Source organism: Chlorocebus sabaeus, chromosome 26 (assembly GCF_047675955.1).
Source record: "Chlorocebus sabaeus isolate Y175 chromosome 26, mChlSab1.0.hap1, whole genome shotgun sequence".
NCBI lineage: Eukaryota > Metazoa > Chordata > Mammalia > Primates > Cercopithecidae > Chlorocebus > Chlorocebus sabaeus.
In genome coordinates, this window is record NC_132929.1 from 9,347,257 (window position 1) to 9,367,584 (window position 20,328).

The following is a 20,328-nucleotide window of genomic DNA, read 5'->3' on the forward strand; positions in this document are numbered from 1 at the left end:
GAAAAAAAAAAGAGAGAGAGGGAGAGGGAGAGACAGAGAGAAAAACGTTTTTGCAAACAGGTAACAGCCGTTTTTTATTTCGTAAAAGTTCAGATTGCTTCCTCCTTAATGGCTTTTACAAATGAGCAATTTAATGCAAGATGTAGAAAAGAAATGGAAATAGGGTATAACCATTCAGAATAGAACCACGGAGGCCCTGATTGATGAGGAGGGGAAGAAGTTACCATGCATCAGAGGGCTACCTCATGACACGCTGTTGTGACAGGTACTTCAGATTGTCACTGTGTTGTTACCTGATGCACAGGAAGTCCCTTTTCCACACTGGAGAATAGGCAGTGAAACAGTGACAGCTGAAGAATGAAACCGCTTGACTATAACACACCACTGAGGAGGCCCTAAGAGACTGATACACAAATTACTACATTAGCTTAAGCCACGTTAGTAACCCCTGTCTACTCAAAGGGTCCCCTTTCTCTGCAGATTTTTATAAGAAATTTTTACATGAAATCAATAGATAGGATGAAAGCCTCTGAGTCAGTGCATTTGTGACAGGTAACCATTACAATTATGGAAGATGTCACTTGCTGGAAATAGGTTCATTGGCTAGTAATGGGTTACTTATTAAGGTATATAAATCAGGATGAGGAAAGTAGAAAATATAGTGAAGAATTACACAAAATCAGAACAGAAGAGAGGGCTTACTAGGTGCCCCCTTTACCCGTGGATTTAAATAATCACCAAAGTAACCAGAACTCGAAAGCCATTGATTTTGCAATTAACAAGAGATAAGGGAAGCAAGTCTTTCTGAAATCCTGGCTTGGACAGGCACATCGTGATTATTTTGGTAACCAGTTGCCTGGCTTACAAATTTTTCATAGGTGATTTGTTTTGTATATTGAGTTTCTAATTTAATCAGATAATGCCTGTGTTTGTTTCTGTTTGTGTATGAATTAGGAACTCAAGGAGAAACTAGATTCCAGTCACAAGCGAGAGATAGAAGGCATGGGAGTTCCAGAAATCAAGTATGGAGATTCTGTCTGCTTTGTACAGCATATAGCCAGTGGTCTGTGGGTGACCTACAAAGCGCAAGATGCCAAAACTTCCCGCCTGGGACCTCTGAAAAGAAAGGTGAGAGTCAGAATGTCTGTCTACAGTTGTTTTACCCTGAGTTGGAAGCAACTAGGCAGTAGAAGTGATTCTGAGAATCAGGTGGATGTGATTGTGATTTACTTTTCACTATCCAGAGGAGTTATTTTGTGATAGATTGTACACAGTTTCTTCCCTACTTCAGCCTAATGTGGATACTTTGACCCCATATTCATTGGGGGAAGAAAACAAATACACAGGAAATCTGTAAGGAGGAGATGACGTGCTTAATGCACTCTAAAACCCGATCTAAATGGCTTTTGGTGATTTGCTGTCTTGGGATTATCCACATCATTGCCCCCTTCATTTCAGTGGATAATTGAGTTATTGTGCAGTTTTCATAAAAGACTAAACAGATCTTTACAGAGAAAACACAGATTGCATAATAACAAGCCCACAGGAACCCACTGGCAGAAAGAAGAGATGTTGTGGAATGACAGTATCCACAGATTGTATCTTGATTTGAGTGGTGCATCACAGCCTGCTCCAGTGAGAAACACTAGCTTTGGTACATGCAGCATCTTTTCACCAGAAAGTCAATTGCCATAACAGTGTTGCTTTTGGTGGGAACCAAGTAATGGATGTGAAGGATGTGATGCTTTTATCCCTGAAAAACCCTTATAAAATATGGGTTTAAATAGTCAACTAGTCCCAGAATAAGGTGCTGGAAGGTACTGTGCTCTGTAGTTGAGGTATAGCCGCCTAAGGTAGTCATGACGAAAAGTTTTCCAGAATGCAGGTTATGGTAAGAAAGGATGTTGAGAGTTAACATAAGGTAATATCTTAATTTTGTGTAAGGCAACACAGACTAGGAAAATATCCAGAAAAGGGGAAATGAAGTGATCAAGAGGGGATAGAAAATACAATAAATAAGAGGCCACATAATCTGGCTTATATGAGACCAACCCTTCCTCTGAAAACAGCTGCACAGGCTGGATACAGTACCTTCAAAAAAAATGGAAGGTTTCAATAACCAAGCCAGCCAAAACATACGCACAAAATATTGCACATAGAATGTAAGTGCACTGAGGTGAGCCCACCTTCGTCTTTGTTTTCCCCCTCAGCACATTTGCTGATTTACAGAATTAGGGAATGGGATCTTGCATTAACTCAATTGTGCTAAAGAGTCAGATTAGACATAGGTTCAGCTAAGGCTTCTGGGACTCAGGGGGCCAAGAGTCCAGAGTAGAGAGAACTGCAAAAACATATGCCTAAAATTCTACATGCAGTTTCCTCTAGAATCCTAAGCTGACTGTGGATGGGGTGTGAAGCCAAAATAGTAAACGCAAAACTGCTGTGATCATGAAGAGCAAAGCAGAGATGTTGACATTATGGCAGTAGTAGGGATATACAAGTCAGGGTTCAGGGTGTGACAAGTTGGAATGACCCTGGGAAATACAGTAGGCTTTCAGTTGATCTTCAGAAGAGCTACACCCCAGGAATGAGGGCTACACGCTGGGAATAAGAACAAATGGAAAATAAATGCCAAAAACTCATCCTCTACTCTTACCAGCCTATCAGAAGAAAATTCAGTCCTCTATAGAGTACAGTAATACTGTCTAGAGCCTCTACAGTTTTTCAAACCTACTAAGGCAATGGTAGCATTTAAAGAAAGTAGAATTTGTGGATCTTGGCTGTAACTCTGGGTGGGCAGGGACACACTCCAAGGACTCTGCAAATGTGGAGAGATCTCATTTCGCATTGTCGACTTATTGTACCTGTCCATGCCTTTCTCTTCTAGGACCATAGCCCGCACATTCATTTAACTGTTAGAATGTATGTGTGAATTGGGGAGGTGCTTTTATGAACTCTCCCTGGCTGGTGCGATGGTGCTCCACCCTCGACGGGCCATGCTGCTTCATTTCCTAGGAAACATGTTAAGTGCCCTCTCTAAAAATACAAAGGATGTCCAAATCTGTGCTGTGTTTTATGAAATGAACAAAACAGTAATCAAGAGAAACCAATCAAGCACAAACACAATGAAACACCTGATGAGTAGCCACTTTAAAGCACCCTCTTTCCTATTCCCACCTTAGGCTTCTTCTCTCTGCTCTTCAGTTGTAAGATTTCTCTGAGAGAAAGAAGGACCTTAGGAACTGGGCTGCTGAGATCAGTAGGGTTCATAATAACAACATTCTAGCAACTGCATCTCCCCCCAGTTCTCATTACTTTCTCATTTGGCTGGCCAGTTTAAAGGTGTTATCTGAACAAGCAAAACCTAAGAGTTTTGGTCTTTAAGGACCAGAAATCTGGGACCCAGGCCAAAGTAAACATAGTGGCAATGTATTACTAAACCCAAATGCAGCATTGCTAACCAGTTGCTGAGGTGTTCTGACAAAGGAATATTTTCTAACAGTTAGTGAGTCCAATGGTAACAGTATCCTTTGCTAATACTCACACTGCAGTGTACAGATGGGATGCAAAGTCTTGTTTCAAAAATGAACAAACCTGAATTCTAATTCATCATATCAGGAAGTACCTTCAAAATAATAAAAAGCAAGGAAAACATTTTTCACATGGAAAGGAAAATAAGTTGTTTCTTTAAGCTAAAAATGAGAGAGGCCAACAATCTTTATTCTATAGATACTTTCTAGAGCCACACGTTTTGTCCGTGTTGACATGTAGACTTCCAGGATCTACATGTTGTCTGTCTTTGCTTACTTCCATCAAGAGGAAACCATGTCAAGGAACTGGGATCAGGATTTGACCTCGACTTGAACCAGGATCAAACTGTCTCACTTAACACACTTGATCTTTTTGTTGTTGTTGTTGTTGTTGTTGTTGTTGTTGTTTTGAGACAGAGTCTCGCTCTGTCACCCAGGCTGGAGTGCAGTGGCCCTCAGCTCACTGCAAGCTCCGCCTCCCGGGTTTACGCTATTCTCCTGCCTCAGCCTCCTGAATAGCTGGGACTACAGGCATGTGCCACCACTCCCGGCTAATTTTTTGTATTTTTTAGTAGAGACAGGGTTTCACCGTGTTAGCCAGGATGGTCTCGATCTCCTGACCTCATGATCCGCCCGTCTCGGCTTCCCAAAGTCCTGGGATTACAGGCTTGAGCCACCATGCCTGGCCCACTTGATCGTTTTAAGGGGAAAAGCCGCTAACCTCCACATAAAAAGTGGGTAGCCCCTCCAAAAAAAATTGTGTCATGGTGTCCTTAGTGACAAGTACATATGCTTAGCTTCCAGATAACTGGTCTAACATCAGTACTATACTGCCTCTGATAATAAACACTCATTGAGCACCTATTAGATTCTAGGTACCATGCCAGTTGATGACATGTAAATCACTGAATCCTGCAAACAACCCTCTAAGATAAGTCTGTTTGCAGATGGTGAAATCCAAAGCAAATGGGGGTTAAGTAACTTGCCTAAGGTCACACAGCTGGTAAGTGGCATAGCAGGACTAGACAAAGGTCTGCTGATATCAGAGCCCATGCTTTCAAATTGACTCTCTAGCCTCCAAGAGAAGCAAGCTACCACCTTGAGCTGCTTTCCCCAGCCCTACACTTAACTAACTCTGTGTAGTTGGCCTTCAGTCGAGAAACCAAGCCTGATCCCAGTACAGGGTTTTGCTTTACATTGTCTTTTTCTTCAGTTCATCTCTGGAGGAAGAGACTTTGAACACAGTGACTTTTCCCATTTCCAAGGGTAAGATTCCATGTTCATTTTAAGAGAAAAATCGATCATGAGATATGTTGTCACCCTTTCAAATCTAGGCCTGAGGAATGTGTCATAACTCATACCATGATAGCACATAAAATTTCATTTTCATCAAAGCACTGTGTCTAAGGAATGATGCACATGTCACTAACAGGGCATATGGGTGCAATAACTTTGCTAATGTCCCATTCTCAAAACGGACCCAGGGGAGCTTATTTGGAGAAAGGAATAAGAGGGATGAGGGAAATACTGCGGGAGATGTTGACTGCTCATATGTGGGATAATTGTAACCTTAGAACTTCTGTCCCTTGCCACGTGGGTAGGTCATACTCCATCAGGAAGGCCACATGGATGATGGATTAACACTGCAGAGATGCCAGCGTGAGGAGTCCCAGGCTGCTCGGATCATCCGGAACACTACAGCCTTATTCAGCCAGTTTGTCAGGTATGTCAGCTCCTTTCCTCCTCTACCTAGTGAGTTTGACTCTGTGGCCTTCCAACATCACCACCCACCTCTTTTTGATACTGTGAATGTTTTCAGGAAATAATGATACACCAGCAAAGAGTTTTACCATCAAGAGCTTGAGACTGAAACAGATTTCCTACATAGGTGAACTCCTACTAGCTTCACCCTTTGCTCAACAAATGCCCAGGCTCCATTAGTTATTCAGATTGGAGGGATGAATATCCAAGATCTTTGCATGAAAATTAAGTGAAAAGAGTTGTAGTGCATTGGTCCATTTTATATTTGTGTGTAAAGAGAAAAACAGCAAAGAGGAACTGATACACTCCCCATGTATTATGTAGGAAGGGTTTCTCCATCATTCAGAATTGCTGGTATGGTTTGGATCAAAGTAGCTTTGCACTGGAAGCCTTGGGTTACCCAACTGTGGCTGTGGCTTAAATGAGAAAATTAACTGAACTGCCTGCTTGGATCATAATCCCTCCAGTCTAAATAATGCTTCCAAAACAGAACTCTGTGGATTGTTTTCGCCAATTACCATGAGAAACTGATTCTGTTGTAAACTGTGCAGTGTTCCAAGATCATTCTTCTCTCTCGAAAGCCAAGGGGTGTAAATTACATGTGTGAATTTGCATGAAATGAGAACTTTGTTTTAGATCTTGACTTTTCTTGCTGTTGAAAGACTGCAGTCCAAGGGATGTGTATTAGGAAACAGGCTGGGCTGCCGTTGCAGTTCAGAGTAAACTTTTACTTCTTGTTTAGGTAATAATATAAAGTAGGTAGGTGGTTTAGGGAAAATAGGTGGCCTAGCTACTGGGGCTCAGGTTCCTTCCATCTTGCTGTTCTTACATCTCCCAAGATTCTTAAAGTGCATCCCTGGACCAGAGCATCAGCATCACTTGCAAACTTGTTAAAAAATGCAGATTCTCAGGTTTTACCTCAAACCCACTGAATCAGATACCGTCAGAATAAGATCCAGCAACTCATGTTGTTATAGACCCTCCAGGTGATGCTGATGCATACTAAAGTTTAAACATGACTGCCCTACAATAGAGATCTTAACCTTGGCCACATGCTAGATTTATCTGGGGAGGTTTTAATACCCTGATGCCCAGGCTACATCTTAAACCAATTGCATCAGAATCTGCAGATGTTGGATCCAAATGCTGGTATTTTATTGAAGCTCCCTAGGTGATTCTGACATCAGCCTCAGTTGAGAACTGCTATCCTGGGATGTTTTACCATTCACATGGTCAAAATGTCCAGAACAGATAAATCTACAGAGGAAAAAAGCAGAGGCAGAAGTAGAAAGAGTTACCTTCTTTCTACCTAGAAGTAGAGAGAAGTAGAAAGAGGCAGAAGCTGGGGTGTCTTGGGGGAAAGGGAGAGTGATTGCTACTGTGTAAAGCTTTCTGGAGAGCTGATGAAAACGTTCTGAAACTGATCATGGCAAAAGTTGCACAACTCTGAATATTCCCAAAGCTACTGAACCTTTGAATTGTACCCTTTAAATGGGTGATCATGAGATATGTGAACTGTATTTCAATTAAGTTGTTATTTTAAAAAGTCAGTGGGAGTTATGTGCCTGACAATGGGAAAATTATTTTTAAACATCTTTATTGAGGTAGAATTTACATATTACAAAATTCATCCTTTTAAATATACAGTTCCATGAGATTTTGTTTGTTTTTTGTTTGAGATAGGGTCTCACTGCAGCCTTTCCACCATCTGAGCTCAAGTAATCCTCCCACCTTAGCCTCCTGAGTAGCTGTGACCATGCATAAATACCATCACACCAATATTTTTTTAATTTTTTGTATAGATGGTGTCTCACTATATTGCCCAGGCTGGTCTCAAATGGCTGGGCACAAGGGATCCTCTCACCTCAGCCTCCCAAAATGTTGGCATTATAGGCATGAGCCAGCATCCCTGGCCAATTCAGTAAGCTTTCATATATTTATTTGCAGAGCCTTACAACCATCACTGCAGTTCAGTTTTAGAACATTTCCATCCCTCCAAAAATACCTCCTCATTGCAGTTTATTCTAGTTGCCACCTACAGCCCTAGGCAACCACTAATCTGCTTTCTGTCTCAATTTAATACATTAATAAATCATGAAATATGTTGTCTTTTGAATCTGGCCTTTTCACTTGGCATTATATTTTTGAAGCTTATTTTGTTTCTTCACTTATTTATTGCTGCAGAGTGTTCTTTGTGTGTGTGTGTGTGTGCGCGCGCGCGCGCATGTGTGTGCGTGTGTGTGTGCATGTACATGTGTGTAGAGAGTTCTATATAGATAGAGATGCACATATATCACATTTTGCTCATTTAGTTGATGAACAGTTGATAGTTTCCATTTTGATTACTAAGAATAATGTTTTTTGGATATTAGTGTAAAAGTTTTCAGATATGGTTTCTGTTTCTCTTGGGTAAATAGGAGTGAAATTGTTGAGTCATATATAAATTTGTATAATGTTTTGATATATTTTTATTGTGGTAAAATATATATCACATCCTATCATTTTAGCCATTTTTAAGTTGAGTGTCATCACCACTATCCATCTCCACATTTTTTAATTATCCCAAACTGAAACTCTGTGTTTATTAAACGAGACTCCCTATTCTCCTCTCCCTCAGCCCCTTATAACTTCTACTGACTCTTTGCTTCTATGAATTTAGCTATTCTCAGTACCTCATATAAGTGGAGGCACATAGTATTTGTCCTTTTGCGTCTGGCTTATCTCACTTAGCAAAATATCTTCAAGGTTTGTCCATGTTGTAACACGTAACATGATTTCATTCCTTTTTAAGGTTGAATAATATTCCATTGTATATAAATACCATGTTTTATTTATTCAATTGGGTATGTTTAACTTTATAAGAAACTGAAAAATCTGTTTTCCAAAGTGGATGTACCATTTTATATTTCTCTTAGAAATGTCTGAAGTTTCTTTTCATTACATCTTTTCCTCCATTTGTTACTATCTGACTTTTTGATTGTAGCCATACTAGTAGCTATGATACTAGTAGATATTATCGTGGTGATTTTAGTTTGAATTTCCAGAATGAATAATGATACTGGATATCTTATCATGTGCTTATTAGCCATTCATGTATCTTCTTTGGTAAAATGTAATTAAGCATTTTGCCTTTTCAGATTGGGTCATTTGTCTTAAAATTTGAGAGTTGTTTGTATCTTCTGATTATGAGTTTTTTGCCATATTTATGATTTGCAAATATTTTCTCTTGGTCTTTGGCTTTTCTTCTCATTTTTTTTTAAATGGTGTCTTTTGAAGCACAAATGTTTTATTTTTGATTAAGTTCAATTTAACATATTTATGGATTGTGCTTTTGGTGTCATACCTGAGAACTCTTTACTCAAATCATCATGATTTTCTCCTCTGTGTTTTTCTAAAAGTTTCAGAATTTTAGCGTTTACATTTAGGTCTGCGATCCATTTTGAGTCTATTTCTGTGCATAGTATGAGGTAAACGTTTAAATTAATATTTTTGTATGTAGCCATATGGATATCAGATTTTTCCGTGCACGGTTTTCTGGAAAGACAACATTTCCCCATCAAGTTACCTTGGCACTTTTATCAAAAGCCAAGTGATCATAAATGTAAGAGTTTCTTTGTGGGCTCTTAGTTCTGTTCCATTGATCTGTATGCCTGTCATTATTCAAAAATAACACTGTCTTAATTAATGTACCTATAGTAAGTATTGAAATAAAGTAGAGTGAATACTCCAATTTTGTACTTCTTTTCAAAATTATTTTGGTGCTTCTGGGTCCTTTGTATTCCCATGTGAATTTAAGGGTGAGTTTATTTTTGTCCGAAAAAATTCTGCTGGAATTTTCATAGGTATTAAATTGAATCTAGAGATCTGTTTTGGAGGACTGTTAGCCTCATAATATTAAGTCTTCCAATCTACAAACATAATATGTCTATTTATTCTTCTTTAATTATTTTCAGGAAGATACTGTGGTTTTTAGTATATAAGTCTTGCACTTCTTTTATGAAATATATTCCTATGTATTTGATTCTTTTTGGTGCTACTACAAATAGAATCATTTTTTGATTTCATTTCAGATTATTTTCTGCTGGTACATAGAAATTAAGTTTTAGAAATATTGGACTTATGTCACTGACCTAATTGAAATTATTTATTCAGTGGGCTTTTTGGAGAACAGGTGGATTCTTTAGAATTTTTTACATACAGGATTATGTCCTCTGTGAATAAAAAGATATTTATTTTTTTCTTTCCAGTAGGGATGCCCTCTATTTATTTTTCTTACATGATTGCACTGGCTAGAATATCCGCTACAATGTGGAATAAAAGTGATGTGAACAGACATTCTTGTCTTGTTCCTGATCTAAGGTGGGGGTGGGGAGAGGGCAGGAAACATCAGTTTTTCACCATTAAGTGTGGTTTTGGCTGTAGGATTTTTGTAGATGCCCTTTATCAGGTAGAGGAAGTTCCCTTCTATTCCTAGTTTGTTGAGAGCTTTTATCTGGAGTGAGCATTAGGTTTGATCAAATGCTTTTTTCTTAGTCTATCGATATGAACATATAGTTTTGTCCTTTGTTAATATGGTTTATTACATTAACTGATGGAAAATCGGGTATTGGTGTTTCTGTTACTGTTGAATTGTTATCTTCTACAATTCCATCAGTTTTTGCTTCACATATTTTGGTTTCTGTTGTTAGGTGCTTATATGTTTATAACAGATGTATATTTATGATAAATTTGCCCTTTTATAATTTTAAACTCTTTTCCTTTTTTCTCTATGAACATTTTTGTCTTAAGTCTATTTCATAGAGCCATTCCAGGTGTCTTATGTGCAGATAATGTTTTTTGTTTGTATGGCATGTTGTCGTCAAACCTTGTACTTTTAACCTATTTGTGTCCTTGAATATAAAGTGTGTCCCTTGTAGACAACATATATTTGATTTTTAAAAATAGTCTGACAATCTCTCCCTTTCATTGGTATGCCTAATCCATTTATAGGTAATGTAATTATTTAGATAACTGGATTTATGTCTGCCACTTTGCCATTTATTTCTTATGTCTCTTTTATTTATTTATATATTTTTTGGTCCTCTGTTCCTCCCTTACTACCTTTTTTTGTGTTAAATAGATATTCTCTAGTGTAACATTTTAATTATTTTGGGTTTTTAAAAATACTTTTTTGAGGAGTTATTTTCTTTTTCTTTCTTTTTTTTTTTTTTTTGAGACGGAGTCTCACTCTGTCGCCCAGGCTGGAGTGCAGCGGCGCGATCTCGGCTCACTGCAAGCTCTGCCTCCCGGGTTCACGCCATTCTCCTGCCTCAGCCTCCCGAGTAGCTGGAACTACAGGTGCCTGCCACCATGCCCGGCTAATTTTTTGTTTTTTGGTAGAGATGGGGTTTCACTGTGTTAGCCAGGATGGTCTCGATCTCCTGACCTTGTGATCCGCCCGTCTCAGCCTCCCAAAGTGGTGGGATTACAGGCGTGAACCACTGTGCCTGGCCGAGGAGTTATTTTCTTAGTGGTTGCTCTAGGGAACTTAATATATATTTAACTTGAAATAATGCACTTCAGATTAATACTAACAACAAATAAAGCAACTTTGCATTAACATTTTTCCATTCTTTGCCTAATCCTTTGTGATAATATTGCCACTTATATTACATCTTCGTAAGTTATAAGCTCAGCAACATGGTTTTATAATTATTTTATGCAGTTTTTTAAAATCAATTACAGGAACAAAAGAGAAAGATACGTATTTTTATATTGCTTCCGATATTTACCTGCATAGTTATCTTTACCAGTGTTCTTTATTTCTTTGCGTGGATTCTAGTTACTGTTTGGTGTCATTTTCTTTCAGCCTGAGGGACTTCCCTTAGTATTTCTTACAAGACAAGCCTGTGACCCTTTGCTGATGGACCTGTGTGTGTGGCTGGATTTTGTTTTCTGCTTGTGTGGGAAGCAATAGGTAGCTAGGGTCCTCTCCAGTTTTTCCTGAGCATGTGTGTGGCCTTGCACATTGCCTACTCTGCCCTATCAGAGCTGTTTCGCCATGAGGCAGTGGGGGGAGGGACATGGAAGCATCAACAGGCTGAAACACTGAAATTAAAAAAAATTAAATTAAAAAAATGTTTTAAAAGAATTATATACACACACACACACACACACACACACACACACATACACACACACTGGGCCGGGTGCTGTGGCTCACGCCTGTAATCCCAGCACTTTGGGAGGCCAAGGCACGTGGATCTTAATATATATTTAGATATGTTTAGATATATATTTAGATAAACCTGAGGTCGGGGTTTGGAGACCAGCCTGACCAACATGGAGAAACCCGTCTTTACTAAAGATACAAAAATAGGCCGGGCGCAGTGGCTCAGGGTTGTAATCTCAGCACTTTGGGAGGCCAACGGGCAGATCACATGGTCAGGAGGTCGAGACCATCCTGGCTAACACGGTGAAACCCCGTCTCTACTAAAAAATTCAAACAATTAGCCAGGCGTGGTGGTGGCGCCTGTAGTCCCAGCTACTTGGGAGGCTGAGGCAGGAGAATGGTATGAACCCGGGAGGCGGAGCTTGCAGTGAGCTGAGATTGCGCCACTGCACTCCAGCCTGGGTGACAGAGCAACACTCCATCTCAAAAAACAAAAACAAAAATAGCCAGGCATAGTGGTGCATGCCTGTAATCCCAGCTACTCAGGAGGCTGAGGCAGGAGAATCACTTGAACCCAAGAGATGGAGGTTGCAGTGGGCCAAGATCATGCCATAGCACTCCAACCTGGGCAACAGTAGTGAAACTCCATCTCAAACAATAAAATAAAAAATAAAAATAAAATAAATATTTGATTTTTTGTATGCCTTTAGTCAATTTCCAGAGTCCGGAGATTGTTGTTTTGAATGGTTTTGTCCAATTTTATTATTATTTTGTGAGAGAAAGGATTTACTGAGCTCTTTACTCAGCTATTAGGTCCCACCCTCAAGAGGGAAATTCTTGATTCTTCCAGGCACAGGATATTTTAGAAAAAAAGGACTAATGAAAAAATATCAATGCTGAGGGGGTGTGGGCTGCAAAAGTTATAGTATTTGGATTTTTTAATAGCTAGGAAGTAAAGGAGAAAAAAACATTTTGGAAGTAGATTCTTCTTCCTCATCTCTTTTGAGGAACCAACTTTGTATGCTGTGTGCGCACGGAAACCAGGAGGAGGGGTGGCCTTCTGGGAGCACATTAAGGCTAAGGGAATAGGGAAGGAACAAGAAAGAAAAATGAAGAAGAGGTTAAAGTTTCATCATGCTATCTCATCATCCTCTGTAGAGTTGCTGGGAACTGTCCAGTAGAATGAACAGTGTGATCGATTAAGGAGTCTGAAAAACTCTGCTGAGGAAAAGATACTGTCAGCTGTCCTCTAAGTTTAACCTTAGAAGAGAGACAACAAAGAAATCATTATGTTATGATAAATATTCAGAATCACCTGGGATCTCACTTGAATTTAATAAAAGAATTCATTGGCAAAGGCCCAAGAATATAGTGGGACAGGCTATAGGGAGTTGAAGAAGGTGGGGAGGGATAGGTGCCAGTTGTAGTTATTTCTGAGTTGAGGCTCTGACTTATCTCTGTACATTGGGCTTTTCTCTCTGAGGTTCTTTTAGAGTAGAATATGAACACCATGATGCTTTCCAGAAGTAATGTCTGTTTTCACCATTGCTTCCCATGCCAAGCATGTGATATGTCTTATTTTTTGAGGAAGGAATGAATCTGCCCTAGACTAGTAGAGGACTATAATATTCATGTTTCTTCAAGGGACAAGATGAAGTAGTCCAGCAATGAGAGCCCAACAGACAAAAAATTAGACCTGAAGGACCCTGGCAATCAAAGAATGCACCTTTCCTGTTTTCCAGGTGCTAAATAGAAGCATAAGAGGCCTAGCAGCAACCCAAATATCACACTGATAATGGCAGTGGTAAGGCTGAGACCTGAAATGTCCAACTCCCTGTATGCTGCCTCAGTGAGCTACAAAAAATGTCTATAAACCTCTTGCTGTCATCTTTTCCAATCATATAAAGAATTATTCTTGACCAGCCTCAGTGTCTCTAGTAAAATGAAAGTGTTTTTAAAGCAAAAAGCAAGCTCTGGAGCTGGCCCGAAATATTGAGGAAAATGTGTTCATTCCTTCACTGAACGCAGAAGTGGGAAGTCATATTGAATTGAGTTTCATACTGCCAAGGCTTCATCTCATGTACTCATGGCATTCTCTTCCCTACTATTTTTGTGTCTAATAATATCCCAGGTAGTCATTTGCAAACACTAACTGAGAACTTACAACATGCCAGGCACTGCCAGGAGTTGAATACACACTGATGTGCCTCCCTGCCTATAATAAGCTTACAGTCCCCCATTATTCCTTCCCCATTGTGTGCATTTGGCATTTTTAATACAAAATTGGAATTATCACCTCACAGCCTGATTGCTTTCAGAATTTTTTGAGTCTTTGTTTGGGCCTAGATGAAAATCTTGCCTTAGCATGTATGCAAATTAATATATAGCAGTTGGTGAATAAGCAAATATACTATAAATGCCTAGGAGAGATCATTAGAAATTGGCCATCAAGAAGCAGCCATGCTAAATGCTCCAGTTAAAAGACACAGAATGGCAAGCTGGGTAAGTAGTCAAGACCCAGTCATGAGCTGTATTCAAGAGACCCATCTCACGTCACGTGCAAAGACACACATAAGCTTGAAATAAAGGCCAGAGGAAAATTTACCAAGCAAATGCAAAGCAGAAAAAAGCAGGGGTTACAATCTTGGTTTTTGACAAGACAGACTTTAAACGAACTAAGATCAAAAAAGACAAAGAAGGGCATTACGTAATGATAAAGCATTCAATTCAACAAGAAGAGCTAACTGTCCTAAATATATGTGTACCTAATACAGGAGCACCCAGATTTATAAAACAAGTTCTTAGAGACCTACAAAGAGACCTAAACTCCCACACAATAATAGTGGGAGACTTTAGCACCTACTGTCAATGTTAGATCATTGAGACAGAAAGTTAACAAAGATATTCAGGACCTCAATATCAGTTCTGGATCAAGTGGACCTGATAAATGTCTACAGAACTCTCCACCCAAAAACAACAGAATATACATTCTTCTCAGTGCCACATGACACTTACTCTAAAATCAATCACGTAATTGCAAGTAAAACACTTCTCAGCAAATGCGAAAGAATTGAAATCATAACAGTCTCTCAGACCACAGCAAAATCAAATTAGAATTCAAGAAACTCACTCAAAATCACACAACTTCATGGGAAGTGAACAGCCTGCTCCTGAGTGACTCCTGGGTAAATAACGAAATTAAGGCAGAAATCAAGAAGTTCTTTGAAACCAGTGAGAACAAAGAGACAATGTACCAGAATCTCTGGGATGCAGCTAAAGTAGTATTAAGAAGGAAGTTTATAGCACTAAATGCCCACCTCAAAAAGCTAAAAAGGTCTCAAATTGACATCCTAACATCACAACTAAAAGAACTAGAGAACCAAGAGCACACAAACCCAAAAGCTAGCAAAAGACAAGACATAACCAAGATCAGGGTTGTGGAACTAAAGGAGACAGAGACACAGAAAGTCCTTCAAAGCATCAACAAATACAGGAGCTGGTTTTTTGAAAAAATTAATAAAATCGACTGCTAGCTAGACTAATGAAAAGAGAAGAATCAAATAGACACAATAGAAAATGATAAAGGGGATATCAGCATTGACCCCACAGAAATTCAAACAACCATCAGAGAATATGATAAACACCTCAATGCAAATAAACTAGAAAATTTATAAGGAATGGATAAATTCCTGCACATATACACCCTCCCAAGACTGAACCAGGAAGAAATTGAATTCCTGAATAGACCAGTGATGAGTTCTGAAGTTGAGGCAGCAACAAATAGCCTACCAACCAAAAAAAAGCCCAGGACAAGATGGACTTAACAGCTGAATTCTACCAGAATTCTACCAGGTACAAAGAGGAGATGGTACCATTTTTTCTGAAACTATTCCAAACAATTGAAAAGGAGAGACTCCTCCCTAACTCATTATATGAGGCCAGAATCATCCTGATACCAAAACCTGGCAGAGATGCAACAAAAAAAGAAAACTTTAGGCCAATATCCCTGATGAACATCGATGTGAAAATCTCAATAAAATATTTGCAAACCAAATCCAGCAGCACATCAAAAAGCTTATCCAGCATGATCAAGATGGCTTCATCCCTGGGATGCAAGGCTGGTTCAACATATGCAAATCAATAAACACAATTCATCACATAAACAGAGCTAAAGACAAAAATCACATGATTATCTCCATAGACACAGAAAAGGTTTTTGACAAATTTCACCATTTCTTCATGGCTAAAACTCAATGAACTAGGTGTTAATGGGAAATACCTCAAAATAATAATAGCCATTTATGACAAAGCCACAGCCAGTATCATACTGAATGGGCAAAAGCTGGAAGCATTCCCCCTTGAAAACCAGCACGAGACAAGGATGCCCTTTCTCACAGCTCCTATTCAAGATAGTGTTGGAAGTTCAGGCCAGGCCAATTAGGCAAGAGAGAGAAAGAAAGGGTATTGAGATAGGAAGAGAGGAAGTCAAACTGTCTGTGTCTGCAGATGACGTGATCCTGTATCTAGAAAACCCCATCGTCTCAATCCAAAAGCTTTCTTAAGCTGATAAGCAACTTCAGCAAAGTCTCAGGATACAAAATCAATGTGCAAAAATCACAAGCATTCATATATACCAACAACGGACAAGCAGAGAGTCAAATCATGAATGAATTCCCATTAATACTTGCTACAAAGAGAATAAAATACCTAGGAATACAGCTAACAAGGGAAGGGAAGGCCTTCTTCAAGGAGAACTAAAAATCACTCCTCAAAGAAATTGGAGATGACCCAAACAAATGGAAAACATTCCATGCTCATGGATAGGAAGAATCAATATCGTGAAAATGGCCATATTGCCCAAAGTAGTTAATAGATTCAATGCTATTCCCATTAAACTACCATTGACATTTTTCACAGAATAAGAAAAAACTACTTTAAAATTCATATGGAACCAAGAAAGAGCCCATATAGCCAAGACAATCCTAAGCAAAAGGAATAAAGCTGGAGGCATCACACTACCCAACTTCAGACTATGTTATAAGACTACAGTAACCAAAATAGCATGATACCGGTACAAAAACAAACACATAGACCAATTTAAGAGAATAAAGAACTCAGAAATAAGACCACACACCTACAACAATCTGATCTTTGACAAACCTGACAAAAACAAGCAATGGGGAAGTGATTCCCTATTTAATAAATGATGCTGTGAGAACTGGCTAGCCATATGCAGCAAATTGAAACTGGACCCCTTCCTTATACCTTATACAAAAATTTACTCAAGATGGATTAAAGACTTTAATGTAAAACCTAAAACTATAAAAACCCTGGAAGAAAATCTAGGCAATACCATTCAGGACATAGGCACAGGCAAAGATTTCATTATAAAAACATCAAAAGCAAATGCAACAAATGCAAAAATTGACAAATGGGATCTAATTAAACTAAAGATCTTCTGCACAGCCAAAGAAATTATCAGAGTGAACATACAACCTACAGAATGAGAGAACATTTTTGCAATCTATCCATCTGACAAAGGTCTAATATCTAGAATCTGCAAGGAACTTAAATTTATAAGAAACAAAAACTCATTAAAAAGTGAGCAAAGGATGTGAACAGACAGTTCTCAAAAGACATTTATGTGGCCAATAAACATATGAAGAAAAGCTCAACATCATTGATCACTAGAGAAATGCAAATCAAAACCACAATGAGATACCATCTCATGCTAGTCAGAGTGGCAGGTATTAAAAAGTCAAACAACAGATGCTGGCAAGAAATAGGAATGCTTTTAAACTATTGGTAGGAATGTAAATTAGTTCAACCATTATAGAAGACAGTGTAGCAATTCCTCAAATACCTGGAACCAGAAATACCATTTGACCCAGCAATCCCATTACTGGCTATGTACCCAAAGAAATATAAATTATTCTTTTATAAAGATACAGGTGCATATATGTTCACCGAAGCTCTAGGTACAATAGCAAAGACAGAATCAACCCAAATGCCCATCAGTGATAGACTGGATAAAGAAAATGTGGTGCATACACACCATGGAATACGATGCACCCATAAAAAGGAATGAGATTGTGTCCTCTGCGGGGACATGGATGTAGCTGGAAATGATTATCCTCAGCAAACTAATTCAGGAACAGAAAACAAAGCACCACATGTTCTCAGTTATAAGTGGAAGTTGAACAATGAGAACACATGGACCCAGGAAGAGGAACAACACACACTATGGCCTGTCGAGGGGTGGGGGGTAGGAGGAGGCATAGCATCAGAAAAAACAGCTAATACATGCAGGGCTTAATGCTTATGTAAGGGGCTGATAGGTGCAGCAAACCACCATGGCACATGTCTGTGTAACAAACATGCACATCCTGCACATGTATCCCAGAACTTAGAATAAAATAAGATACACACACAAAAAAAAGTCCTTGTGATGTTACTTGCACATTGAGCCAATTCTCAATCACTCAGGGCCTATTGATGCAAACCCACAAGAGGTGGGTCCATTTCCCCTTCCTCTTCATAGCCTTTGCCCTCTGAGAGGCTCCCAGGTGTACCCCTCAAGGAGATGGGGAAATGAAGGGTCATTTTGTTATCTGTAATGCTTTGTATTCTCTCTCTGTTGAAGGGGTTTAATTACAAAAATTGGGGAGAGATTAAAACAGAAAAAGACACTTGCAGAAAAGGAATACAACAGGGAGAGAGAGATGGAAGGGCAGGTAACGTGGGGTTGGGGAACACCAAGAAACAAAGAGAGACAGGCCTCAAGGCAGAGAAGAAGGATGTTTGAGAGATAGGGGACACTGAGAAAGGAGGGTAATAGTCAGAGAGAGAACAAAGAGAGAGGAAAGTCAGATGAAAGGACCACAGATACAGAAAGCAAAGGAACCATCAACAAATGGAGTGAGGGAAAGCAGGCATGTACACAGAGAAACATGATGAGAAAAACACATGCAGAGATCTCAGAATACACACAGAGACGTGGAGGGGGTGCAAGAGGAGAGACAAAGAGAAAACTAACATGGAGATAGAGGCAAAGACCCAGTGATAGAAATCCTTTCAGCCTTATGATTAATCAATGCCAAGAAGGTGTGATTGTTTAAAAGAATCATGGGTTAAGTTTATTTTTTTTAATGTTTTTATTTAAAAGAAAAAAAAAAAAGTGTGACAGACAACCAGGGGTAAATGGAAGGGGAAGCATCTGCTGTAGATAGAAGAGTCACTGTCACAGTCACCATTGAAATTACCTCTTTAGATTACAGGGAAATCATGATTACACATTCAGTGAATACCCATTGATGCTATGAGCTGAAATATTACGGTAACATTAACAGGATGAGTTATAAGTTGCTTGAAAATAAATGTGCTAAAAGGAGTCATTTCCCTTTGTTTGTGAAAATAGCTTTAAACTTGGATGTGAATATTTCCTTCTCGTTGCTCTGTTAGCTGGGAAACTTCATTTTGTAGCTGCTGGTACAATGGCCGCCCAAGGAAGCAGCCCATGGTGCACCATGGGGGGCTGTTAGGAGTGGGACCCAGTGGGTGTTCATCAGGGCGCTGCTGCTGGCTGGTGCCTAAACCATGTCAATCTCATGGTTTTTAGTGGAAACAATCGCACAGCTGCCCCCATCACCCTGCCTATAGAAGAAGTCCTGCAGACCCTACAGGACTTGATCGCCTACTTCCAGCCCCCGGAGGAGGAGATGCGACATGAAGACAAGCAGAACAAGCTCCGCTCACTCAAAAACAGACAAAATCTTTTCAAGGAAGAGGTAAGTCAAAAAATGAAAAGTTGAAGTTCACTTTGTGTCCAGAGCTAAAATATTCCTATGACTGCAACTTAGCTTTGTCTTTCTGCATGCACGTGTTTATGAGAGAGCCAGAGGACAAGAGAGATTTGGAAGCTGGGAAATTGGAAGCCAACCTTCCCTGTCCACCAAACCTGGTTACATTAGCAATGGCTGGCACGTTCAAACCAGATTACGTTTTAAAGCTTCAGTGCCACATGTGTATCGAAAATACATTTTCAGTAATTATCAGCTGTGAGAGCATGACATTGGCTGTGATTCCCAAGTTTTGGGAAATGTTAGAATTACCTGGGAAACCTGTTTGAAAAATACAGATGCCTGGATTCTACCACATTAAGAATACCTGAGAAGCTGGTTTAAAAGACACAGAATATGCTAAGTCTTATGTCAGAATTCAGCATCTGAGCCACTGGGAGTGGGACCTGGCCATGAGGAAAATGCCAACCGGGGCTTAAGAGACCCAGGGCCTCATTCTGGCTTCATCTCCGGCTGTGTATGACCACAGACAAGTCACAAGCCTTTCCAAACTTGGAGACGTGATGATTTAGTGCCAACAGGCCATGGTTGTACTTCTGGGCCTGCCATACATGGGCACAGGGCTTGTCACTTGGGCATTTCCAAAGTTAGTGGTATGGGATGTAAACCATCCCAGCTCAGTCTTCTGATCTAACCAGACTTTGGTCCCAGGGACATTCTCAATGCCTTAAAGGCTACTGAAATTCCATTTACCATCTCCCTCCTATGTGCTAAGAACAGCTAGCACAGATTTTTACTGGGTGGCGTAGTATTTCAAATTAGCTAGAAAAGTGGTGATAGTGTTATTGTCTCTAAATCCCACCTTTTTTGGGGGATGGGGAAGGTAGGAAGCAAGCATGGTGGTTTTGTGCATCTGAATGGAACTTGAAGTTACTTGATATTTAAGAGAGAAATAGGTACTATATCTAGAGCTGTTTCTGGGTGAGTCAGAACCACTTCACACCAGACCAAAAGCAGGTTTTTGTGAAACTCATTCACCCTCCCTCTTCCTAAGTATGTCCTTGGATTGAGTTAAGCACGTGGGGGC

At 39.5% G+C, this 20,328-nt stretch overlaps 1 protein-coding gene across 4 annotated transcripts in view; it reads left to right on the forward strand.

Annotated features, from left to right (window-relative positions):
* Positions 1 to 20,328, forward strand: part of RYR3 (ryanodine receptor 3) — a 551,601-nt gene that overhangs the window by 249,583 nt on the left and 281,690 nt on the right. For all 4 annotated transcript variants that reach the window (XM_073012013.1, XM_073012015.1, XM_073012014.1 and 1 more), the window contains exons 11-13: positions 955 to 1,128; positions 5,132 to 5,253; positions 19,061 to 19,229. In XM_073012013.1, the coding sequence (XP_072868114.1) occupies positions 955 to 1,128; positions 5,132 to 5,253; positions 19,061 to 19,229 (465 nt within the window). The remainder of the gene's footprint in view (positions 1 to 954; positions 1,129 to 5,131; positions 5,254 to 19,060; positions 19,230 to 20,328) is intronic.